Raw genomic sequence first — 27,792 nt, 5'->3', positions numbered from 1 at the left:
GACTCCCTCAGTACAGTGTACACTGTGTAGGATGAAAAGCGCTGCAGCCAGGTAGAGGAATGAAAGAAAAGTCAGGGAATAGGCAGATTGGTGCAAAAGCAGGACTCCAGAACTTTACTAAGCATTCCTCAAATAATAGCATATTTTTAGATCAAGCTGGACGGTGGCTTTAAGTTCCAGGACTGAGTAAAAACATAAAATGCATCATGGCAAAAGTGACCAATTTTGTTAATTTGTTGCAAGTAAAATAATTAGTAAATTGACCGCAAATGCCTGTATATAGGAAAAGAATCGCTCAAATCTCTATGTCCTATACAGTAAATGATTTTGCAAAGGCGCCATCACATAATGTACTTTGTCAAAACCTTTTTTGGCGTTATACACTATGTCATGGTGATATTGCACTTTTGGTGGCTCTTACCATCACCTCTGGGGTCAGTCTTGTCCTCCTAACACAAGCTACCCCTTGTCTGATGACTGTCATTTATGGCTACCAAGGTCAAAACCCATACGCCCATATAAATTGTTATTTGAAATACCAAATTAGATATTCACTCTGTATGTAATATTGCTATAGAAGATCTGTCACCAGAATTTACAATTCAAACTCCATTCATTAGTTCATAGATTCCTTAAACCTGATGTGGCCAGTAAACTTACGTTGAAAATTCTTGTTAGAATGGCTTTATAATTCTGATTTTAGTATGAGCATCGTATCTATTTTTTTTTCCATCTGGACTCAGAGAATACTCATTTCATTATTAAGCGGCACAAAATTGATTAAAAAAAAAAAGATTATAGGGTCATTGTGATGTGGATTGTCTCAGTAAGTAGTTCAGCCTCTTCAGGTCTAAGAGATCAATTCAATAATGGATGTAGTTTGTAAAGTAAAATCCAGGGATAGATCCAATTTTATACTGAGAGCTCAGTTAATTCCTCTACTTTGTAGCTTAGATACAGAACAAATGCTAAGATAGTAGAAATTGGGGCTGTAACAGAACCTCATGAATTGCACAGATCCTTTTTTGCACTTTGTTCACTTCATCTGGTATGTAATATGCTGTATTTTCTGCACTATGGGTTTGCCAGTATTTTTGACCCTGACACTCATTATTGTGTTTTTGTTTTTTTTGTGGGTCTTGTTTTTAGATTTCTGCTGTTCTGCGCTCTTATATGTTTTTAATGGTGCTTTTTTGTGTTCCAATCATTATTAGAATTGATCTCTCTAAGAAACTGTATTAATTCTTTTTCATTGTGCTTGACCCATTTTACCTTTTTTCTTTTTCCTGTGTTATTTCTCATTTAGACACTTGTTTAATAAAAAATACTACATTGTGCCCTTAAAAGGAAGCTTTTCAGAGGAATTTAGGACCCTGAAAGGACACCAATCTGTTATTTAGTAGGGGCACAATGATTGTCTCCTTTATTCTCAGAGATTCAGCATAGGGAGGAAAAATACTGCATAAAAAATGCGGTAAGCGGTCATAGGGGTGGAGCCTCTCTTTGATGAAGTCATGCAGGCTGGCCCCCACCTGAATTAACATCCCAAATAATCACAGGCTACCTCTAGCACTGTTTAGTACATGTGCATTAAGATTTGGCTGGCATATTGACTTTCCCTGCATTGGATGCCAATAGAAGTGACTTGTGATGGCATATCTAACCTGTTGGGAGTTCAGTTAAGACAGGAGGGGGTTAGCATGACCGTTCTGGAAAATGACTCCACCCCTGTGACTCTTTACCGCAGTTTCAATACAATTAATGGTTTTCTCCCTCATACCAACTTTCTTAGAAGATCATCACTGAGAACTTCTTATCATTAGGTGGGCACTAGTTTGGAGGTCTCACATGTTACCTTCAATATTACACCGAGGATAGAAAATAGGAAGTTCCTATTAATAATCCAATTATTATGAGGATTGCATATTATTGTTTAAAATAAAGTCCTTCGAATTCTACATGCAGCAATTTCGATATTTGAAGGCTTTTTTTTATTCTTAAAAAGACATTTTATAATCAGTAATCATTAAGTTTTTACTTACAGGGGTTGTCCAGTGAAAGCAAGGTATCACTTATCTACAGGAAAGGTGATAACATCTTGATTGGTTGGCGTCCAACTGCTGGGATCTGCACCGATTGGCAGAACGGAAGGGGGAATTGTTGTCCCTTTTAGAATGGAGTCGGAATGCGGATGTTTGACCGCCGCTCTATTCATCTGCTATGGAGCTGCCGTGCGCTGCGCTTGGCTTTTTCCAGCAGTCCCATTGAGAATGAATGGAGTGACCATTTTGTAATGTGGATTAATTAAAATGCCCTGTCAAGAATAAAAATTCCCTGTTTTGCCGATCGCTTCGGATCCCAGCAGTAAGATCCCCATTAATCACTAAGGTATAAACTATCACTTGTTTTCAATAGAAAACCCCTTTAAATAAAATGTTTTTTTTTTTTTTTACATGTTAGAATAAGTTGACTGATCAGAATAGTCATTAACAAAACATGATTATTAGTAAATGCTACACAAGTGAATAAGACTCTGTACACACTGGCATCAGTGGATGCCCTGATAGGATCCCAAATGTATGACGGACGGTACCAATAATAATAAATATATATAAATAATATATGTATATAATAACTCTGGAACGCTTCAACATATCCCAGTGATTTTGAGACTATTTTTTCGTGACACATTATACTTTATGATAATGGTAAATTTAGGTCGATATGTTTTGTGTTTATTATATATATATATATATATATATATATATATATATATATATATATATATATATATATATATATATATGTATATATATATCTCTTATTGTACTGTCAAATTTCAATTCTATTCTTTTTTTATTGAATAAAGCAGCACGTTGCACTATTAAAATGCAATGGAAACCTAATGGGAAAAGAACTAATGCAGTGTGAACAGAGCAGAGAGGGAGCACAATACTATGATGAAAAGGTGGCATATGGTTATATATCAAGTCTTCCATGGAAATAAAGTACCGTATATATATATATATATATATATATATATATATATATATATATACACATATATATATATATATATATATATATATATATATATATATATATATATATAAAATTGTGTGTGCATTATAATAAACTATGTATAGAAAACTCTATTAAATAAACTCAGGATTGAATAATTTATGATTAAAAGATTAAAAAAGCATAATAATCATTAATACTAATAATGATAATAATATGAATATACCAAACTAAAAGTAAACTTGTAGGACTTTAAAACAAATAAAAAATTCTATTCTGAATTTTGTGTAGAATAATTTAAATTATATATATATATATATATATATATATATATATATATATATATATATATATACAGTATATAATATAAATTATTCTATATATTATATTTATAGAACATATTTATTATATATGTACTGTATGTATAGAGACACTTAATTATTTTAATTATTCAGTTTTCTATAGATTGCATCATTCTCTCAGTTTCAAACAAGTTCCAGATTTTATCAATTAAAAATCAAATTGGCGCCATATAAAATGAGTTCACCCCGGGCATGAATAGACGTTATTCCAGTTAAATATATATATATATAGCTGGAATAACGACTATCCTTCCTTCGTATTATTTAATTTCAACAATATGGCACTATATAAAATTAGTTCACTCTGGTCATAAATAGATAGTCATTGTTCCAGTTGATAAATTTATCAACTGGATTAACGACTATCTATTTATGATCAGGGTGAATTCATTTTATAAAGCGCGATATTGTTGAAATTAAATAATTTAATAGAACAATATAATAAAAGTAATATTAAATTACATAATAAACTAAAACTATAATTAAATATGAAGGAAGGTGGTTCCAAAAGTTGACAGTATTTCTTGTTTTTTTTCAATAGTGGATAGGAATATATAAGCTTTACTCCTCAGGTTATAAGCAAAAAGAAGACCAACTTCTATTTTCTACTTGAAGTTGGTAGAAATATTTAAAAGTGTTTTGTATCATTTAGTGTTATTACTACGATTCCTTCTGAAAAATCTTTAGATGTTTAGAGAAATAAAAGTTTTATATGTCATTAAATATTATTAAATTTCTCTCTGAAAACTTTTCTGTGATTTAACGTTAAGCACAAATTTGCAGAAATGGATAAAACATCTAGAACTGCAATGACAACTCTTCTATAACTTAATATAAAATTATGCGATGTAATAATTCATTTTGCAGTATCCTGAATACTATAATTCAACCAATTCCCAAATTGTTTACTCAGTATTGGGGTTTGTTACTTACTTATTGTGATTTTGTTACCTTTCCTGTTATTGTCATTATTTCTGCAGCTTTGTGCCTCCTTTCCAGCTGAGATAGGGTAAGACTTGTCCGTTTTACTCATCGCTCCACTTCCTTCATTGACATTTGCTGTACGATTTTCCTCTGCTTTTTCTTCGCTCTCTTGACTTAGCCTAAATTTTAGAGCCCATGTCTCCCCAGCATGGCAGATTAAAAATTTCCTTAATCTTCCTTCCCTGGTCTGAACCAAGAATCCTAGGGGGATTAGTGACTCTCATGGACATTTGATGTCAGTCTCCATCAGTCACTTACAGAAAGTGTGACACGTTTATAAGATTTGGGGGTCTTTGCACTAACTAGTTCCTAGTACAGAGCAGAAAGCGGAGATAATCTCAGGTGCATCTGTCAAAAGACATCTGCTAAGACCTTGAATTAATTTACTCCATAAAAGGAGAGTTTCTAAGTCAAGGTGAAACCCTCAACCATTAGATGGTCTATTACCATTGCATAATATACTATTTCACAACAAATAGTAGACAAACATTAAGCGGTCTTCGGGGGTCAACAGAAATAGAACTGGACTAAGCAAACATTGAAAGTGCCCTCATTTCCTAAAATATCACCTGTTCCTATTCGGTCGCTGAGATTCAGAGAGGCAAATTGGTGCAGACAATCTTTTAGGAAACATCTCTTTGGATCATTTGGTGTAATTTTTCTTGTCCTTGAAAACCTCCTTAGTGGAATTTTTTTTATCTGTCCCAATTAGCTATGCAATATTTCAGCTACTGGGTCGACACTCTATTATTTGAACCTATGAATTGTATGTATTATTCAGGCCAGTCTTGAGTAGATCATTAAGTAGGTCAAGAAGTTTCTGACTTTATCCACATTTTTCTGAACAAAAATGAGACAAGAATAAACTTGATAATAGTTTATACAAAGCCAAACTGATGACTCATGCCGAATGTGCACCTTCAAGACATTTACATTTCATCTCCTGTAAATTGGAGTGGTGATATATCATGATTAATACTCTTAGTTTCAACTTAAGTGTAATATTTGAGCTCAAAGCCCCCTATATTTGACAATAAAGTCAAACAAGCTACACTTGCCTTCAAATTAGCCCTCACCTCTGCTAAACAGACCTATTTCACAAACCTTGTATCTTCATTATCCTACAATCCAAAACAACTGTTCAGCACATTCGACTCTCTCCTCCGCCCACCACTGCCACCTCCTACTCCCCTCATCTCTACCGAGGACTTTGCCACCTACTTCAAAAATAAGATCGACCAAACAAGGCAAACCTTTACTGTTCCACCACCCCAACCACTCCATATACCAGACCTCTGCCCTTCCCTATTAACCTCCCTCTCCAACATCACTGAAAGAGAGCTTACTCACCTCCTTTTCAAATCACACCTCACCACCTGTGCACTTGACCCCATCCCTTCCCACCTGCTCCCCAACCTCACTAACACGCTCATTCCAGCCCTAACCCATCTCTTCAACCTTTCGCTATCTTCTGGTACCTTCCCCCTGCCTTAAAAACATTACACCATCACACCCATCCCCCAAAAAACTAACCTTGACCCAAGTGCTATGCCCAGCTATCGCCCCATATCACTGCTCTCATTTGCTTTCAAACTCCTTGAGCAGCATGCCCATGCTCAACTTTCCTCCCACCTTTCATCTAACTCTTCTTGTCAACCACCAATATGGCTTCCGCCCCCACCTTCCCTGACCAAAATTACTATTGACTTACAGCCACAGCTAACAGACAGTTCTCCATCCACCTCCTTCTTGACCTGTCCCCTGCCTTCGACACAGTCGACCACTGCCTACTGCTACAGATTCTTTCTTCCCTTGGCATCAGAGACCTTGCCCTGACCTGGATTGCCTCATACCTTTCCGACCGCACATTTAGCATTTCCCACTCCCACACCACCTCTTCATCCCTCCCTCTCTCTGTTTGAGTCCCTCAAGTCCTGGGGCCCTATGTTTTTCCATCTACACCCTTGGTCTAGGACAACTCATTGCAGTACCACCTGTATGCGGACTACACTCAGATCTACCTCTCTGGCCCAGATGTCACCTCTCTGCTGTCCAGAATCCCAGAGTGTCTATCAGCCATATCCTCCTTCTTCACTTCTCGCTTCCTAAAACTCAATATAGACAAAACCAAACTCATCATCTTTCCTCCACCTCATGTATCTCCCCCTACCCGACCTATCTATTATGGTAAACAGCACCTGAAATCTGCTGCCTCGAAGTAACTCTCGACTTTTGCCGCCTCCTGTCGCCTCCAACTCAAAAATATTGCCAGAATCCATCTTTTCCTCAGCCCACAATCTACTAAAACTCTTGTGCATGCCCTCATCATCTCCCTCCTTGATTACTGCAACACTCTCCTCTGTGACCTCCCCACTAACTCTCTTGTACCACTCCAGTCTGTCCTCAACTCTGCTGCTGACTAATCCACCTCTCTCCTCGCTACTCCCCTGTTTCTCCCCTCTGCAAATACCTCCACTAGCTCCCAATTCCCCAATGAATCCAGTTCAAACTAATAACACTGACCTACAAAGCCATCCACAACATGTCCCCTCCCTATATCTCTGAACTAATCTCCCAATATTTTCCCCCACGTCATCTTCAGTCCTCCCAAGACCTCCTACTCTCCACCACACTTATTCATCCCTTACACAACCGCCTCCAAGATTTCTCCCAAATATCCCCCATCCTCTGGAATTCCATGCCTCAACACATCCGATTATCCACCACCCTCAGATTCTTCAGACGGAACCTGAAAACCCATCTCTTCAGGAAAGCTTACAGCCTGCAATAACCACTATGTTGCCTCACCACCACCCGAGCTGCCGGCTCACCACCACCAGAGCAGCCGCCTCACCACCACACGAGCTGCCGCCTCACCACCACCAGAGCTGCTGCACCCTGACGTTCTGTCTTCCCCATTATCCCGTAGAATATAAGTCCACAAGGACAGGGTCCTCTCCCCTGTACCAGTCTGTCATCGTAAATTTGTTTACTGTAAACGATATCTATAACTTCGTATAATTTGTTTTCTGCAAACGATATGTATAACTTTGCATGTAAACCCTTCTCTTGTACAGCACCATGGAATTGATGGTGCTATATAAATAATAATAATAATAATAATAATAATAATAAAGGTTAACTAAATGTTGAAAAAAAAGTTTAATATGCTAGAGCCACCATTCGCTAGCTTTGATTGGAGTTTGTATGTCCTCAATGGATCCATGCGAGTTCTCACAACAATTTAGAATCCCATACCCTGAATGATGTTGTTGGCACAGGGCAAAGGGTCCATCTCTTATTTATGACTTCTTATATAAAACCTGTTATTTTATTCAAGGACAATTAAAAAACATGGCATCTATTTGCATCCATATTTTCGGATGGGTCAATTTCTACTTTACAACTTAATAGTTAGAAAACAAGCAGTTTACTGTGGAACCTTACCAATATGAGAGGCATTAATCTTTCTTTAATGGTAATTTCTAAAAAAAAATCCAAATGAAAGTTGATAATTTTAAGGAAAAAATAAGTATACCAAAAATGTTGAAAAAAATAAACATTATTACCAAATAACTTTAGAGAAAAAAAAAAGAACTAAATCAGTTCCTTTCGTCACCAGAAAATAGTTAATTGATTTAGATTTAGACTGGGTTGTCCTATTTTCAGCATATGTAGGGCATCTAACTAGGCTTCACATTATATCTGCTCATTTTAAAGCCTTAATCCTCAGTCAAGAAAGTGGCACCACTGTCCCAGAAAAAGTAAATCCGAAGTCTGGACTTAATCTGAAGCGCCTCGCAATTGTGATAGTGTGCTTGATTTTCTTACAAAATTATCGATACAAAAACGTTCTTCTGCGATTGCCAGACAGTTTGGCCATACTTGGCTGACTTGTTATATCAGACATGTAAGTTTTGGGACAAAAGTCACGTGGCCTTCAAAACTTTCCCTGAATGTGTCTTGTAGTTTCACCTTCGATTAATTAGACAGTGATCAATTATGCAATGGTATGTGCTTTAAAAAAAAAAGTTTCAGAGATATAGGTTCATTAGGTCTTATGTCTTGATTTCTATTTTATGCTCAATTTTCACTTCCCCTAATTAGCACAGTGACCCCAATTTCACAAAGTGAAGGGTATTAGGAAATGGACAGACATGGAGAAGATGAGATAGGATTTGGTTGCTAAGAAAGCACAAGCCATTGCCCTTCCTTCTCTCTCTCTTTCATTTAAGCAAGCTCTTATCCTGTCACCCAAAGTGTCCAGAAAAGTCATCCTTAACCTGCTCAAGTGACGTAAGCCCACAAGACAGAGTTGTAAAGATTGAATGCGGGAAAGGAGGGGGAGTGAAGTTAAAACTCATATGCCAATTAAGAGATAAAAAGTTTAAGGGGGCTTGAGCTAGTCTGTGAGTGTCTTGGCTAATCCATCTCAGCTCGGTATATAACTGGAGAGAGGTCACCTAATCACCCAACTAAGTGACAGACTGTTTAATGAGCAAAGGAGGAAAGAACTTAAGGAAATAGAAGGTAAAGAGTAAAAGAACCAATACTAGATCAAAGATATAGGAGAATCTGGTGTGAGTAGGATACGTAAGGCATGGCGGTATCATGGAATGAAGCAGTATATGCTGCCCGGAGAAAGCATGATGAGGAAGACTCCACCAGAAGTAGTGTCTTTACGTACACAAACAGCAACAACACAAGGGGTGAGTAATCCATACCATCTATCGGTAATAGTTACAGTATCATTTTTTACTCTACTTTTTAATTATTGTGTACAGTGTACTTTGTAAAACATTAGTTGCTATCCAAAGCCATAAAAATGGAAATACAGTTATAATTAACGAAAATGTTGCCACCTATTGAGTGCTTAGCAGATTAGTGTTTACAGTGTAGAATTTCGGTAAGGTAATATTGAGGTGCATATGAGATTAGCCCCATTTATACATTTTATCTTGGAAGATAGACAAGATGTGGAGAAAACCCTCAAAATCGGTCAACACAGTTGGTTTTTCCAATGGTAAAATTAAATTGGATGTACAGTACGTGTTATGGAAAAAGCCTAGTAGATCCTTGGTGGATTTATCTTTAGTTATTGCTCTGAAGAATTGTTCTTCTACTGTCTATTTATAGACAAGACAATGAAAATTTCATGCTGCTATAATAAGCTGTAAGTAAGGACATCGATTGCCTAAGCCAAATCTAAGGTGAAATAATGAGGGGTTTTTGGTCAAGTTCAGCGTTGAATATTTATCTGGATGCCATTTGAGGATGTTGATTTGTTTTAATGGGGTTGTCCAATGATAGCTTATTGATCGAGGGGATCCAGCTACTGGTGCTCTCACCGAGTGGTACTTTATTCTCATTAAAATGGAGCAGCAGTGTTCATGCTTGACTGCCACGCAATTCATTCCCTATGGGGCGGTCCACAGCTGCACTTGGCTTTTCCCGGCAGTTCCATAGAGAATGAATGGAGTGGTGGTCTCATGTGCACAGTCCCGCTCCATTCTAAAGGGGATAAAAGTGCACTGTTCTGCCAATCGGTACAGTTTCCCAGCTGTCCGACTCCCACCGATTTAGAAATTATCCTGTATATAGGTGATGACTTTTCTATAGTGTACCAAGTGTAACCAAGTAAAATTCTTAACAGTGACCTCCAAGCAGATATCACAGTTCATAAATATCCATGATACTGAAATTGCAAAGGGATCACCACATTGTGGAGTTGAACTGAAAGCCTTGGTTGAAGATGACATTTTGAGCAAAAGTTCTAACTTCTCTGAAACCTGGTCTCACTGCAGTTTCATAATAAGAACATATGCAAAGCTGGACCTCGTATGGAACAGTTAGTGATTGCTGATTTCCTTTTCTTGAAGGAGTTGTCCCAACTTAGCAAGTCCTCAAAAGCAGGGCTCTGAAGTGCCCCGATTGAATGGTGAGATGGTCACTCCGTCCATTGTCTCTGGGACTGCTGGAGATCGCAGAGCTCTGTACTGAATGGTTTCATACTTGTCTTTAATTCAGTACATCTTGATTTGAAGCTTTGGGTTGAGATCAGTTTGTAAATCTTACAGTACATTGCTGATTTCAGAATGTTTTTTTATTTTTGGAAAATATATATCATTTTTGGTGTTGGTCCCATGCCATTTGGTTGCTGAATGTAATAATTAAGATGACCACCCAAAGTTGCATGGAAAAATAGCATTTTCTAGTTCAAGGGACACATTGTCAGACTTAAATGGTTTGTTTCTATCAGGGGACATTTTCTTTTACTTAATGCATGCATTTGGAGCTATAAATCATTTTTTCTATTAGGTTTCATTAAAAAATTTGCAGAGTCTAGCTTCTACAGTTCTTTTTATTCTTGTACTTTCAACTTTGATGTGGTCTGTGATCACAGATCAGCTGAGAAGAACTAAATGCAGTTAGAAACTTTACTATTGGACTTTCAGATTGGGTAAACTCATTTTGCTGCCAGAAAAAAAGGTAAATGGTGAAAATATGTTAATGATACCCAATTACAAAAATGTTTTAAGGCAAAAATACATGCAAATAAGTTAAGGAGAAAAAAAAACTATATCAATGACCACAACAAAGCGGTATTGCCATGTGAAATTTTTATGGTATATTGAAAGTATATGCCATAAATGCAAGATAGGTGGTAGTTCGACTTTAAGAATGCCCAGCTATTGGGAGAACGGGGGTTCACACTCTGTTTACACTGAAGAAAGGAAGAAACCATGCACACAGCATGAACAAAGCAACACAAATGTATGGTCAACTCTCTACCTTTATCTACTGTTTACTGAAGAGTCCTTCTTCCGATATATGGGGATCCAAGATCAAACGCTTCTCCCGCCTGCGCGCTGCCCTCTTCTTCCTCTTCTCCCCGACATGTAAAATATATCAGAGAAGCCACCAGATATAGACAAGTATGTTGGGCGCCATAGAAAAAAATGGTATTATGGGTGGCACGTGACCATGCTCCGTAGATTATGTGCCCCCATTCTAGAGGATTTGTTGTGTAAAAGAACATGACCAGGACAAAGTATAGAACTTTACTAAAAATTGTCACTGGAAATTTAGCCTAGATAAGAGGGTCATTTTCTTGAATTAGGTGGTCATTTGAAGAGGTTCTTAGTTGGTATCTTATTATGGGAGTGCAGTAATCTCCGGAAAAGGTGGAGATGTCCTTGAAGCTGTCAGCCAAGCGGATTACTTTCTGCTCTGTTCACAACTGTTGACACAAGAGTCATTAGATTAATAAGTGTCTTATGTCACCACTAATCCCAGTCCAGGAGCCTATGGATAAGTAGAAGTTATTGCTATTGTCTTCTTCACAAATGGTGAACTAACTGGATGAGATAAGTGAACCCGCCTCTGGCATGGAATACCAGGCTGGAAGATGAATGCAATTTAATAAATGAAATAAATTTACTGCAATAAACTGAATCTAATTTTTTTCTTTAACCATTTCTAGGTCCCTTTGAAGGTCCAAACTATCACATTGCACCTCGATGGATTTATAACATCACAACCCTCTGGATGATATTTGTAGTAGGAGCTTCTATTTTCACAAATGGTCTGGTCATAGTAGCTACAATGAAATTTAAAAAGCTTCGGCACCCCTTGAACTGGATCCTGGTGAACTTAGCTATTGCTGATATTGGCGAGACATTAATTGCTAGCACCATTAGTGTCTTCAACCAGATTTTTGGCTACTTCGTCCTTGGCCATCCACTATGCGTTATCGAAGGCTATACTGTTTCAGTTTGTGGTAAGTCATGATGACGGCACTAAATGGGCTGTATATTAGCATGTGGCAGAATATTTACTACATGATGCAGGTTGAAATTATGATCTGGCATCCAGAGACGTGGGGGTGATAGCATAGGATGGGGTAGTAAGTAAGTCTATATTATTATCTTTCTAGGAGAACCAAGGCTAAATTAAGACATATTTTTCGACAATACCTTCTCAACTACCCCCAACCAACAATCTTGGGAAAAAAAAGGATTCGGTATGTTGTACTTCAACATCCAATCTTTTTGGATGTTGAACCGCCACCAGAGGCTGAGAATCTAATTCCTTTTCTGTATGAGAAGCCTCTTTTTTTATTTCCACTTTTCAAATTCCATACAGCTTTCCTGATGGACCACGTTCTCTTTTGAACATTCTCTACATATATAGTCATTCTTTATTTACTCTCTTAATGGCAACATGAATATTGTCTACAGGCATTACCGCTCTCTGGTCCTTAACAGTAATTGCTTGGGAGCGATGGTTTGTGGTCTGCAAACCCTTCGGAAACATTAAGTTTGATGGAAAATTGGCTGCTGGTGGCATCATCTTCTCCTGGATTTGGGCAGCTGTCTGGTGTGCACCACCAATATTTGGCTGGAGCAGGTAAATAAACCAAAATTTCCCATTTTTGTTACATTTAAAGGAGTAATTTTGCAGATTGATAAACATTGATGTCGTCATAAGATCCTATCATAACCACCCATACTGATGAATGCTATACATTTGAATGACCAGGAGACAATAAGATATTTCAGCATGGAAACATTGTCTGCTGTCATAGATTACTTGTAATTATAGACTTACTTTTACCATGAAGGACTGGCTTTATAGACTCATCCGGTTATTCTACTGTCTACCTATAGGTACTGGCCTCATGGCTTGAAGACCTCTTGTGGTCCGGATGTGTTCAGTGGTAATAGTGACCCTGGAGTCCAGTCTTACATGCTGGTGCTCATGATAACCTGCTGTTTTCTTCCCCTGTCTCTCATCATTCTCTTTTACATAGCTGTATGGTGGGCCATTCGTAAGGTGAGTGATGATGTGTAAGGTAAAGCCTTTAGAAGACCCGTAGAATAGCTACAGCTTGCCTTTATCTTCCACAATACAACACAACTGATGTTGGTGCACATATCAGTCTAATATATATATGTACTGTAAGAAATATCCTAATTCTAATGTTCTGTAACTAGCCTTCCACTTTTGAGTGGTTGGTTCTTATATATCATCGTTCCTCCAGCCCTATAGGTGCGTGAACTTTCTTCGCTTTTTAAAGTTGATCAGGACAGAATTGCATTTTAATATATATTTTATAACCATTTATATAAATATTTTTAATGTTCAAGGTTGCACAGCAGCAGAAGGAGTCAGAATCCACTCAGAAAGCTGAACGTGAGGTTTCCAGGATGGTGGTTGTGATGATCATTGCTTATTGCTTTTGCTGGGGACCATATACAATTTTTGCTTGCTTTGCTGCTGCCAACCCAGGCTACAGTTTTCATCCACTGGCTGCCTCGTTGCCTGCATTTTTTGCTAAGAGTGCCACCATTTACAACCCAATTATCTATGTCTTCATGAACAGACAGGTTGGTTGAATGATTTGCTATTTTCGTAGTTAAACTTGTTTAGGAGAAATAAAATAGTCACTTTACCTGCTGAGCTTTTCACGCGAATAGGTCAAACATATTTAGATTGATATTTTTTGTATTATATTGGGTCAGAAGATAAAATCAGAAGACCATTCATCATATTGAGTTCTTACGCTTGCTTACATTGCGCCATCATACAGACATTATCATTGCTGTCCCCATAGGGGCTCGCAATCTAGATTCCCTATCAGTATGACTTTGGAGTGTGGAAGCAAATCAGAAAACCCAGATGAAACCCACGCAATTACGGGGAGAACATACAAACTCCTTGCAGATGTCACTCTTGGTGGATTTTGAACGCAGGACCCCAGCGCTGTTAAGAACCGTGCTAACCACTTAGCACCATGCTGCCCATTGATTAGCAGATGGAAAACATTGGGTTTTCAGTTTTTGGAAGATATATTCTTCCAAGATTAAATTTGCTATATCTCACAGATTAGAGGCAGTATTATTTAGGTGTCCAAGGAAAGTATTTTCAATCACTAGTGGTGAAAAAATGTTATTTAAAGTTGCAGTAAAAGTTGAACTAAGTGTTTGCCAGTAGCTACCATCCATGATAGGAAATATAGACACAATTATTAGGCTTCATGCATATGTAGTATTATGGATCTTTGCTGTATGGATCCATATTTCCTACAGTGTGTAAGAGTCTGCAATGAAAAGAATGTTTTGTTTTACAGTTCCGGAACTCTATCTACCAACTATTTGGCAAGAAGGTTGATGATGGCTCAGAAGTGTCCAGCACATCTCGAACAGAAGTCTCATCGGTCTCCAACTCTTCTGTGTCGCCTGCATAAACGTCGAGGAACATGTCTTCCGAGCTTCTTCCTATGGTCTGCACATATTGTAAATACTCATTTGCAGGAGCTGCTTTGACTTTTTGTCTCCAATTGACACATGCATTGCTTGCCCGTTTTCACTGTATATTGGCACACTAATACCATGAAATCTTGTAATTAGCCTGAAAGTTACCTATTAAAAAAAAATATGCAATGAAATACTTTGCAGACAGCGGGACTGTCCATATAACGCACATTCTTGGTTATTCAGTGGGGTCTCTTAGTTAGAGCTACTGTTTCACAAATGAACTCGGTTGTCTGTGAATGTGCAACTTATCTAAGGACATGGTGAATTCAGTGATGGGTGAGGTGGATACAGACGAGAAGGCAACGTATTTGACAGCAAGTTTGGCCGATAATGCAGCAGCTTGATCTTGGAATATTTTGTAGGCTTTATCAAAAGTTAAGGTAAATGAGGTTTTCTACCAGTGCTTCATAACTAAGTCCTGGTAATCGAAAACCTGCAGCAAGGTAGGATATGATGATTTTGGTCTCCTCTTGGAATAAGCATTTTGAAGGGGTTGTGCCGGTTATAGTGGTCTACAGTCGGCCAACTATCTAAGATAGTCAAAGCGGGAAACCTCCCCTGACTCATACATGTGAAATTTCTGCTAATAAAAGAGCTGGAAAAATATGACTGGGCATATTGACTTCTACCTGTCTGATCAAGGGGCGGACATATCATTGGTGCAACCTGTGCAGCCACACAGGTGCCCAAGGGCTAAAGGGGTCCACTGTCATCTCCAAAGCAGCAAGAAGCTCCTGTCATAGGCAAATCTATTGGACTAACAAGGGCCCCCATATACTGTTCTTGAATGGGGCCCTTTTCTGCCTGTGTCCGCCACCGGTCTGATCCATATTTACCATAATGGCAGACATTGGAGAAAGTCTGCTGTTGTCTATAGCCCTAACATTGTAGGGGATCCTACAGAAATCGGTGGAATTTGCTAACAAAAGTCTCCAGTCTAAATTGAGAAGAGTGAACAATGAATGAGGGTTTTCCTAATTCAAGGGTGCAAAACTTGCAGTCCGAGGGCTACATTGGGGGGGCCGGCAGTGCTGCCCTGATCACAGACATTGTTGTCCATGTCTGATGGCTACTCATGTATATATTCTATATCAGTGAGAATAGAAGCAAGTACGGGTATTTATTATTTTACTTGCTCATATAGCGCCAACATATAACGCAGCGCTTTGCAGACATTGTCATCACTGTCACCATTGGAGCTCATCATCTAAGCTCGCCATCAGTATATGTTTGGAGTAACTACTGAGGGTGCATCTCTATTATCAAAAGAAATGGGGTCTTTTGATCCCTGTGTGGAGAAAATTAGGTGGCGAAACGTCCATGTGCGTGTGTGGCCATATTCATTGGGATTAGTGAAATTTTTTCGGTTTAGCAACTCACAACTACAATGGAGAAGATAACATGCATGTATGGTCTCTGAACAGGGGAGAAGAAGACCCCTATTCACCCCAAAAGTTGGAGCCCTGGAAGTGGAATGAACACCTATCAGACAATTATAGCACATACTTTCTATATTCCAGAAATATTCTATACTGGTTCAAGCTGACAATGTGGCTTTTACTTTTTGCATCGATGTTCTAATCCAAGGACCACAAGAAGATAAGATCTGGGACTAAGAAACAGTAGATACACTGATTTTTTAAGTTGGGCACTTTGCAATGCAATATTTCAGTTTGATGGGTCAAGAATCAGACCTTATATGTGGAATTATCCCAAAATTCTGATGACATCATAGGCTAGATGTATTCATAAATGATGTAATAGATTCTCTAGAACATCATGTTGGGTCATGTGTTATGCATTTATAATCATTGTGGTTAATATTCAGAATGAATAATAAAATCAAGGTGAAGAGTATCTCCTATACTTCCTTGGTAGACACAATAGAAAAATAAATTGCGATTGTAAAGATTCAGTTATTAATTAGGGTTTTCTCCAATTAATCCTTTTCTTCAAGTAGCGTGACTTCTTTGCAGGTGCCTAATAACAGGCCCACCCTTGGGTAGGTGACTATGCTGGATCCCTACTTTCTGATGAAGACCCCCAGTGTGACTCCTATTTTGCATCCTTTATCATATCCTCCTACTATGGCTTTTTTAGAGGCTGAATTATAACCCAAAAGCAATGACATGGATGCTGCCATAAACTTTGCAATGGGAATTCTAAATAAAAGGTTGTTTGATTTTCCATTCAGAGCGCCACATCTGCCCAAAAGCTATTAATGGTATTGCAGCCTATCCACGTTCAAGTAAAAGGAGGCTACATTGCAATTCTGGGCACTGCCCTTTGACAAATGTGGCGCTATTTATTACAGCACAACAGACCCTACTTCCTAGTCTTGGACAAGCAAATGTCATTGCAACATCATTTTTGGTCCAATGAAATGTTGGTGTGCAGGACGCACCAGGAAACCACAAAATGTCCATTGATAAATTATACCTTTGATGTTGGAATTTATCCTGCAAATAGATCTGATATTCTTCAGCAATTTTGTTAGTGGATTGATTTATTCCAACGTGTCCCCTGGTTTTTTGTCCTGACCTCATGTTTTTTTTATTTTATGTTTTGCACATAAAAAAAATAAACCAATTTTTAATTTATCTTTAAAAAAAAATGAAATTTATATAAAATTAAATTTGCTGTAATTTTTTTTTAAATTAGAATAATTTTAACTGTGTGAGCATTTAATATTCTGCCAAAAATTTCCCTGGACAGGAACCCCCTGGCCTCTCCACAACTCCAGTATGAATACTCATACGCTCTACTCATTAGCTCTTTCCATATACTGATTGGTCAAGTCAATGATTGAGATGTCAATTTACTAACGGTTATCAATTTTCCCCTGTTTTACTGTAATTCTTTCCATTGTTTCTCATTACCTACTACCCAAAACTTTTATTAAAACACAAAAAAAATCCAAAAATCTACATTGTCATTTCAGATTTTAGTTTCCTTTTAACTAGTGTAAGCTTGGGTTTGTGTAAACTATGGATCAAGCCAGAACCCTGAAGATGTTACCAATCTTCTATTAATGGCACGGGTGCAGTAGTTTTCCACCCAACTTCATCATCCAAATGGTTGCCACATGTGGTGTGATTCTATTCGTAAAATTACTGAAAATGTACACAGTTTTAGTGATAAGCAAATCGAATTCATGTTGAACGTTATAAAACTTGATTTGCCAAAAAATTGACTGCCATTCACAATGCAGAAAATTACAGTCATAGAATGTTTACATGATAACAGGATGGTTTACACAGGTTTCCCCATATTGCATCTTATCCAGCCAACCAAGAGGGACTAACATAGCCTATACAAAAGTCAAGGCAGGGAATGCAGTAGCCATTTCAGGGTTATTTTGATAGTGAGGACATCAGAGCTCACAGCTCAGTAATAGAAATAGAGCGTGAAATCCCTAAAACATTATATCAATACTCCAGACAATAATATGTTGTACCCCTGCAGCAGTGATGAAAATGAGTGTAGTACAGAATGTAAATCATAGAATCAGATGATAGACGAGAGAGATAAGAGGGCTGCCAGCAGCAGTACCAGACTCAGTGTGATTATTCAATGATACAGTGCTTTTTATCATCTACCCTACCACATTTGAATTACACATTTTTAAAAAAATTCTTAATGTCTTAGAAAGCGAAAGCAAGACAGCGCAATATTTTTTCCAGGAAAAATAAAATATGAAATCAGTGTCTGTACTGAGGTTTTGCATTTCTTATGCAATCCTTCTCATGAAGACAGAATAATCACTTTTTTTTTTAAATACAAAAGAAAATTTCCCAAAATCCAGACATATAACTGTGACTGTGTACCTAACAAAGTATGAATGTCGCAAATATATATATATATTTTTTTACACATCTGTTTTACTAGTCAAATTTTACATCTGTACAAGCCATATCAATGCAGCACTGTATTGCAGTTCCTGGCTTTTTGTATGTGTTTCTACATTTATTGTTACACAATTTTTGGGAAGGTGGTTACATTTTGTTAATAAAAAAGAAAAAACTATTAAAAATATAGACAATTAACTATGCATATGCTTTGGCAAACATGTTTTGCTAGTTAAATTTGACAACTATACATGTCACACTTATACTGCAGTCTGTTGCCATATTTTAATTTCTGTGGGTTTACCTACCTACCTAGCATTTCTTGCTATGTCCCTTTTGAAAATTTTTTAATAATTAGGTTTAAAAACATTGTCAGAAGCAAGCAAAATATCCCAGCGCTGCTCATTCACTAACTTTGCCTTATGGTTAGTACTTTACAGCAAAATCCCTTCATTGTTGCTCTGCAAAAGTTAGACAGTCATTGAAAGTAGCTTCATACCCGAAGTAGGAAAACATAATGGACAACGTGAAATGCATGTGCGGTTTGTTTGCTCTCCCTATTCTATCTATGTGCCTTAAAGGGACACTGTCACCTGAATTTGGAGGGAACAATCTTTAGCCATAGGGGCGGGGTTTTCGGGTGTTTGATGCACCCTTTCCTTACCCGCCGGCTGCATGCTGGCTGCAATATTGGATTGAAGTTCATTCTCTGTCCTCCGTAGTACATGCCTGCGCAATCTTGCCTTGTGCAGGCATGTACTACGGAGGACAGAGAATGAACTTCAATCCAATATTGCAGCCAGCATGCAGCCGGCGGGTAAGGAAAGGGTGCATCAAACACCCGAAAACCCCGCCCCTATGGCTAAAGATTGTTCCCTCCAAATTCAGGTGACAGTGTCCCTTTAAGTAAAAGAAGATTTATACACCTACAGTACATTTGGTGAGTGCTACAATTGATTTGTCCTTGTTCTAACCTAAGTTATTGTCAAAAGTTAATTATAGTGTTGTACTAAATGTATGGTAAAAGAAAAAGTGACAATGGCAAGGAATGAGGTAGTGTAAAAGTAAAAAAAAACATACCATGGCTAAGAATGTGGGAGCTGCTTGCAGCAGAGGTACCAGTACCATCACAGGAACCAGCCATTCTGGCAGCACTACTAACAATTGGTGTGGAGGGCATTATGGAATAAATGGCATATCACTTTTCTTAATCACAGCAGGATAATGTTACCTCTGAAAGCGACACCATCAGTTTTAGTCAGTGATTTGTACAAAACAGTCTTCCTCATCATAAATGACCAAAATAGATCATTTTAGACCATTTTTTATATTAAAAAACATGACTAGTCAGTCAGTGCGCTATGTTATTAAATGGACTGACGGTTACTATTGAGTAGAGATCCATTTCTATAGTGAGGTCACTTTGACATTTCTAAGGCTGTGTTTGTGTCAAAGAGATTGAAAGGGTTTAGATACAGTCCTTGGATACCTCAGTGTTTTGCATTTGTCTTTTCAGCACAAATGGTGTTTTTTAAGTATTTTGATTCACGGCAAATCAATTTGTGGCAAATCAAAATTCATCAAATCTAATGAATTCGAATTTTAAAAGATTTGATCATCACTACAGAATTGAGGAAAATTATGAAAGGTAATTTTGTAACATGGAGCTATAATGTAGCTAGTTGTAGCCTGCAGGATTCTGCCGGATCAATGTGCCTCAGGAACACTATCGAGCTACTTACCCCAAAAACGCTAAACTTGTAGGTTGTAAGTAGGACCAGATTCAAAATTGCTTCTCTCTGTCTATGTATCTGGAGGGGGAACATAACTTCAGGAACAATCTAAGGCATATTTGCTTCTGGGAGACTAAGAAACGTTTAACCCTCAAAAAATAAGTCCCAGGCTTCTTCAAATGGAGACATAAAATCATAATCATTAATGACCACATGAAAAAGAAGCATGGCATGAGAAACCAGCCGAGACCTCTGAAAGGTTGCTTCTGTATAAGACATTGAAGAACAAGGTGTAGAGAAACAAGACCTGCTAAAGAGAAGCAACCAATCACTTATTCAAGTCATCCTTCCATGGTTGCTGTACATTTTCCTACTATTTGTATGGGTGGATTGTAATTCTATAATATTTACAATATGATTTTGAGTTAATTTACTCAAATATCAATTCAGGCATAAAAAAGTAACACATAGCAATTAGTTACATTTTTCACGATTGAACCTAATAAAAAAAATCACCAGTAAATGTATGGAAGTTGTCCAAGACAGAAAAAAACCCACCAAAGTTATCGGATTTATGGTATCCCACATTCTGCCCCCTGCTGGTGGGGAGGGTATGTCACAATGTAAGAGAATACAATGATTGGATGATATCACATCTGTCATGGCACAGTAGCAAGGTATCCCAGGGCTAGTGGCTCCTCATCACTAAAGTGAGGGGCACCCTAGCTATCCCTGCCCCCAGATTACTTCTGATGTTGAAGACATCAGGGTCACATGCCTTACTAAGCTCCTGAATCAGCCCTTATCTGTCCCCTCTACCACCGAAGAAAGTGGGGAGTTGTTGTGTACATTTATACACAAAACCAGACTAACAAGGGAAGACGTACAGGGATAAATGAAATTATCAATCATACAAATATGCACGCACAAACAACAGAGTTGAAAGCTGGGAAGTAAAGGGAGGAAAAACCAAATAGGAGAAGATGAGGGTATGCACACAGACAAATCACTACACAACAGTCTCCTGAAAAATACTCCAAAATGCCTTGACAAACAACCAACACCTTCACTTCCAATTCCAATCAGGCAGTATAGAGCTAACACTGGCAACCCCTGATTGCCAGAGGCGAGCAGAGGGGAATAGCAATCACTAAACAGCTGAGACCATCAAAGCAGGAAATCTGGAGGAGCTCTCAGCAGAGCAGATTAACCCCAGCACTGATAGCAGAAACCTGCACTGTTTAATATGAAGGTGAAGTTCTTCTAATCAGTGCAGGAGTATGTGAAATCAGACAGCACGATCTTCTGAAGCCTCTCTGTGGCGGTAAACCAACGTCACTGTGGGCAGCAGTGTGCATAGTGCCACTGAGTCTATACAAAAAAAATGTAATGAAGGGGAATATTAACAGTAAGTATGACTAGAGTTGAGTGACTTTTACTTTTTTCAGATCGAGTCGGGTTTCGGGAAACCCGACTTTGTCAAAAGTCGGGTCGGGTGAAATCGGCCGATTATTGCGAAAAGTCGGGGGCCGACTGAAACACGAAACCCGATGCAAGTCAATGGGGAATCAAAGTCGGCAGTGATTGGAGGACAGGAAAACACCTACAGTGCCCATTTTAATGCCCAAAACATCAATTCTTATTACTGAAGCTTGTCAATCTTAATTTACTTTATAATAATAGTTAGGTGTTGTGATTTTGCTTTTTGCTCCCTCTAGTGGTCATTAGTGATTTGACTCTGGAGCTTCTGTCTTTTCCTATATCCTCACCTGGGCCGTTAGTTCAGGGGCGTTGCTATATAAGCTCCCTGGACCTTCAGTTCAATGCCTGGCATCGTGGAAATCAGAGCTAATCTGTTGTGCTCTTGTCCTATGATCCTGGTTCCTGTATTTCAAGCTAAGTCTGCTTCCTTGCTTTTTGCTTTAGTTTAGTTTGGTATTTTTGTCCAGCTTGTTCCAATCTGTATCCTGACCTTTGCTGGAAGCTCTAGGGGGCTGGTGTTCTCCCCCCCGGACCGTTAGACGGTTCGGGGGTTCTTGAATCTCCAGCGTGGATTTTTATAGGGTTTTTGTTGACCAGATAAGTTATCTTGCTATATTCTGCTATTAGTAAGCTGGCCTCTCTTTGCTGAACCTGGTTCATTTCTGTGTTTGTCATTTCCTCTTACCTCACCGTTATTATTTGTGGGGGGCTTGTATCTTGCTTTGGGGTCCCTTTCTCTGGAGGCAAGAGAGGTCTTTGTTTTCTTCTCCTAGGGGTAGTTAGATTCTCCGGCTGGCGCGAGTCATCTAGCGATCACCGTAGGCATGATCCCCGGCTACTTCTAGTGTTGGCGTTAGGAGTAGCTATTTGGTCAACCCAGTTACCACAGCCCTATGAGCTGGATTTTTGAATCTCGCAGATTTACACGTTCCTCTGAGACCCTGTCCACTGGGGTCATAACAGTATGCCAGGCCAGTATTAAATGTTTAATGCATTGCAGAAGTGGGATTATAAGAAAGAAAATTTTGAGTTTTTTTTTTTCCCTCTCTCATTTTTTTTTTTTTCCTTTTCCCCTTTACCTCAGAGTGGCTTAAGCTTGCTGCAGACATGAATGTCCAGACCTTGATTACAAGTGTGGACCAGCTTGCCGCTCATGTGCAGGGTATACAAGATTATGTTACCAGAAATCCTAGGTCTGAACCCAAGATTCCGATTCCTGAACTGTTTTCAGGAGACCGATTTAAGTTTAGGAATTTCAGGAATAATTGTAAATTGTTTTTGTCCCTGAAACCTTGTTCGTCTGGAGACTCTGCTCAACAAGTAAAAATTGTTATTTCATTCTTACGGGGTGACCCTCAAGATTGGGCTTTTTCGTTGGCGCCAGGAGATCCGGCATTGGCTGATTTTGATGCGTTTTTTCTGGCGCTCGGTTTACTTTATGAGGAACCCAATCTTGAGATTCAGGCAGAGAAAGCCTTGCTGGCTATGTCTCAGGGCCAGGACGAGGCTGAGGTGTATTGCCAAAAATTTCGGAAATGGTCCGTGCTGACACATTGGAACGAGTGTGCACTGGCCGCTAATTTTAGAAATGGCCTTTCTGAGGCCATTAAGAATGTTATGGTGGGTTTTCCCATTCCCACAGGTCTGAATGATACCATGTCCCTGGCTATTCAAATTGACCGGCGGTTGCGGGAGCGCAAAACCGCAAATTCCCTCATGTTGTTGTCTGAACAGACACCTGATGTGATGCAATGTGATAGAAAAACCGCAAATTCCCTCATGGTGTTGTCTGAACGGACACCTGATTTGATGCAATGTGATAGAATCCTGACTAGAAATGAGAGGAAAATTCATAGACGCCGGAATGGCTTGTGCTACTACTGTGGTGATTCTACACATGTTATCTCAGCATGCTCTAAACGTATATCTAAGGTTGTTAGTCCTGTCACCGTTGGTAATTTGCATCCTAAGTTTATTCTGTCTGTAACTTTGATTTGCTCACTGTCATCTTATCCTGTCATGGCGTTTGTAGATTCAGGTGCTGCCCTGAGTCTTATGGATCTCTCATTTGCTAAGCGCTGTGGTTTTATTCTTGAACCATTAGAAAATCCTATCCCTCTTAGGGGTATTGATGCTACGCCATTAGCAGAAAATAAACCGCAGTATTGGACACAGGTTACCATGTGCATGACTCCTGAACACCGCGAGGTGATACGTTTTCTCGTTCTACATAAAATGCATGATTTGGTTGTTTTGGGGCTGCCATGGTTACAGACCCATAATCCAGTCCTTGACTGGAAGGCTATGTCAGTGTCTAGTTGGGGCTGTCGTGGTATTCATGAGGATTCCCTGCCTGTGTCTATTGCTTCTTCTACGCCTTCGGAAGTTCCGGAGTATTTGTCTGATTATCAGGATGTCTTTAGCGAGTCCAGGTCCAGTGCATTGCCTCCTCATAGGGAATGTGACTGTGCAATAGATTTGATTCCAGGCAGTAAATTTCCTAAGGGAAGACTGTTTAATCTGTCGATACCTGAACATACCGCTATGCGTTCATATATCAAGGAGTCTTTGGAGAAAGGACACATCCGTCCGTCTTCTTCCCCTCTTGGTGCGGGATTCTTTTTTGTGGCTAAAAAGGACGGATCTTTGAGGCCTTGTATTGACTATCGGCTTTTAAATAAGATCACTGTCAAATTTCAGTATCCTTTGCCGCTGTTGTCTGACTTGTTTGCCCGGATTAAAGGTGCCAAGTGGTTTACCAAGATAGACCTTCGTGGTGCGTACAACCTTGTGCGCATTAAGCAAGGGGATGAATGGAAAACCGCATTCAATACGCCCGAAGGTCATTTTGAGTACTTGGTGATGCCTTTTGGGCTCTCTAATGCCCCTTCAGTTTTTCAGTCCTTTATGCATGACATTTTCCGGAACTATCTGGATAAATTTTTGATCGTTTATCTGGATGATATTCTGTTTTTTTCTGATAATTGGGACTCGCATGTGGAGCAGGTCAGGATGGTCTTTAAAATTTTGCGTGAAAATTCTTTGTTTGTCAAGGGCTCAAAGTGTCTTTTTGGTGTACAGAAGGTTCCCTTTTTGGGGTTCATTTTTTCCCCTTCTGCTGTGGAGATGGACCCAGTCAAGGTCCGAGCTATTCTTGATTGGACTCAGCCCTCGTCAGTTAAGAGTCTTCAGAAGTTCTTGGGTTTCGCTAACTTCTACCGTCGTTTTATCGCTAACTTTTCTAGCATTGTGAAACCTTTGACGGATATGACCAAGAAGGGCTCCGATGTGGTTAATTGGGCTCCTGCTGCCGTGGAGGCTTTCCAGGAGTTGAAACGTCGGTTTACTTCGGCGCCTGTTTTGTGCCAGCCTGATGTCTCGCTTCCCTTTCAGGTTGAGGTGGATGCTTCAGAGATTGGAGCAGGGGCCGTTTTGTCGCAGAGAGGCCCTGGTTGCTCTGTTATGAGACCTTGCGCCTTTTTCTCTAGGAAGTTTTCGCCTGCGGAGCGAAATTATGATGTGGGCAATCGGGAGTTGTTGGCCATGAAATGGGCATTTGAGGAGTGGCGTCATTGGCTCGAGGGTGCTAAGCATCGTGTGGTGGTCTTGACTGATCACAAAAATCTGATGTATCTCGAGTCTGCTAAACGCCTGAATCCTAGACAGGCCCGCTGGTCATTGTTTTTCTCCCGTTTTGACTTTGTTGTCTCGTATTTACCAGGTTCAAAAAATGTGATGGCCGATGCTCTTTCCAGGAGCTTTGTGCCTGATGCTCCTGGAGTCGCTGAACCTGTTGGTATTCTTAAGGATGGTATTATCTTGTCAGCTATTTCTCCAGATCTGCGACGTGTGTTGCAGAGATTTCAGGCTGATAGGCCTGATTCTTGTCCACCTGACAGACTGTTTGTGCCTGATAAGTGGACCAGCAGAGTCATTTCCGAGGTTCATTCCTCGGTGTTGGCAGGTCACCCAGGAATTTTTGGCACCAGAGATCTGGTGGCCAGATCCTTTTGGTGGCCTTCCTTGTCTAGGGATGTGCGGTCATTTGTACAGTCCTGTGGGACTTGTGCTCGAGCTAAGCCTTGCTGTTCTCGTGCCAGCGGGTTGCTCTTGCCCTTGCCTGTCCCTAAGAGACCTTGGACACATATCTCCATGGATTTCATTTCTGATCTTCCGGTGTCTCAAGGCATGTCTGTTATCTGGGTGATATGTGATCGCTTCTCCAAGATGGTCCATTTGGTTCCTTTGCCTAAGCTGCCTTCCTCTTCCGATCTGGTTCCTGTGTTTTTCCAGAACGTGGTTCGTTTGCACGGCATCCCTGAGAATATTGTGTCAGACAGAGGATCCCAGTTCGTTTCCAGATTCTGGCGATCCTTTTGTAGTAGGATGGGCATTGACTTGTCGTTTTCGTCTGCTTTCCATCCTCAGACTAATGGACAGACGGAGCGAACTAATCAGACTTTGGAGGCTTATTTGAGGTGTTTTGTCTCTGCTGATCAGGACGATTGGGTGACCTTCTTGCCGTTGGCTGAGTTTGCCCTTAATAATCGGGCTAGTTCCGCCACCTTGGTTTCGCCGTTTTTCTGCAACTCTGGTTTCCACCCTCGTTTTTCTTCGGGTCATGTGGAACCTTCTGACTGCCCTGGGGTGGATTCTGTGGTGGATAGGTTGCAGCGGATCTGGAATCTTGTGGTGGACAACTTGAAGTTGTCACAGGAGAGGGCTCAGCGCTTTGCCAACCGCCGCCGCGGTGTGGGTCCCCGACTACGTGTTGGGGATTTGGTGTGGCTTTCTTCCCGCTTTGTTCCTATGAAGGTTTCCTCTCCCAAATTTAAACCTCGTTTTATTGGTCCTTACAAGATATTGGAAATCCTTAATCCTGTATCCTTTCGCCTGGATCTTCCTGTGTCGTTTGCTATCCACAACGTGTTTCATAGGTCCTTGTTGCGGCGGTACGTTGTGCCTGTGGTTCCTTCTGCTGAGCCTCCTGCTCCGGTGTTGGTTGAGGGCGAGTTGGAGTACGTGGTGGAGAAGATCTTAGATTCTCGTCTCTCCAGGCGGAGGCTTCAGTACCTGGTCAAGTGGAAGGGCTATGGTCAGGAAGATAATTCCTGGGTGGTCGCCTCTGATGTTCATGCGGCCGATTTAGTTCGTGCCTTTCACGCCGCTCGTCCTGATCGCCCTGGTGGTCGTGGTGAGGGTTCGGTGACCCCTCACTAAGGGGGGGGGTACTGTTGTGATTTTGCTTTTTGCTCCCTCTAGTGGTCATTAGTGATTTGACTCTGGAGCTTCTGTCTTTTCCTATATCCTCACCTGGGCCGTTAGTTCAGGGGCGTTGCTATATAAGCTCCCTGGACCTTCAGTTCAATGCCTGGCATCGTGGAAATCAGAGCTAATCTGTTGTGCTCTTGTCCTATGATCCTGGTTCCTGTATTTCAAGCTAAGTCTGCTTCCTTGCTTTTTGCTTTAGTTTAGTTTGGTATTTTTGTCCAGCTTGTTCCAATCTGTATCCTGACCTTTGCTGGAAGCTCTAGGGGGCTGGTGTTCTCCCCCCGGACCGTTAGACGGTTCGGGGGTTCTTGAATCTCCAGCGTGGATTTTTATAGGGTTTTTGTTGACCAGATAAGTTATCTTGCTATATTCTGCTATTAGTAAGCTGGCCTCTCTTTGCTGAACCTGGTTCATTTCTGTGTTTGTCATTTCCTCTTACCTCACCGTTATTATTTGTGGGGGGCTTGTATCTTGCTTTGGGGTCCCTTTCTCTGGAGGCAAGAGAGGTCTTTGTTTTCTTCTCCTAGGGGTAGTTAGATTCTCCGGCTGGCGCGAGTCATCTAGCGATCACCGTAGGCATGATCCCCGGCTACTTCTAGTGTTGGCGTTAGGAGTAGCTATTTGGTCAACCCAGTTACCACAGCCCTATGAGCTGGATTTTTGAATCTCGCAGATTTACACGTTCCTCTGAGACCCTGTCCACTGGGGTCATAACAGTTAGGCATTGAAAACTGGGGGTCATTTGGCTAAAGTTGTGGGGGGGTAGGGCTGG

General features: G+C 39.9%; 1 protein-coding gene across 1 annotated transcript; it reads left to right on the top strand.

The window, feature by feature from the left end:
* The first annotated feature begins 8,829 nt into the window (after positions 1-8,829).
* LOC143804986 (red-sensitive opsin) lies at positions 8,830-17,730 on the top strand. Its single transcript, XM_077283668.1, has 6 exons — positions 8,830-9,076; positions 11,851-12,147; positions 12,608-12,776; positions 13,037-13,202; positions 13,517-13,756; positions 14,500-17,730. The coding sequence occupies exons 1-6, from the start codon at positions 8,968-8,970 to the stop codon at positions 14,614-14,616; spliced, it is 1,098 nt and encodes a 365-aa protein (XP_077139783.1). The 5' UTR covers positions 8,830-8,967; the 3' UTR covers positions 14,617-17,730.
* Positions 17,731-27,792: the final 10,062 nt, after the last annotated feature.

Source organism: Ranitomeya variabilis, chromosome 2 (genome assembly GCF_051348905.1).
Source record: "Ranitomeya variabilis isolate aRanVar5 chromosome 2, aRanVar5.hap1, whole genome shotgun sequence".
Lineage (NCBI taxonomy): Eukaryota > Metazoa > Chordata > Amphibia > Anura > Dendrobatidae > Ranitomeya > Ranitomeya variabilis.
Note: the sequence above shows the minus strand (reverse complement) of the source record. Positions and strands in the feature narration are given on the sequence as shown.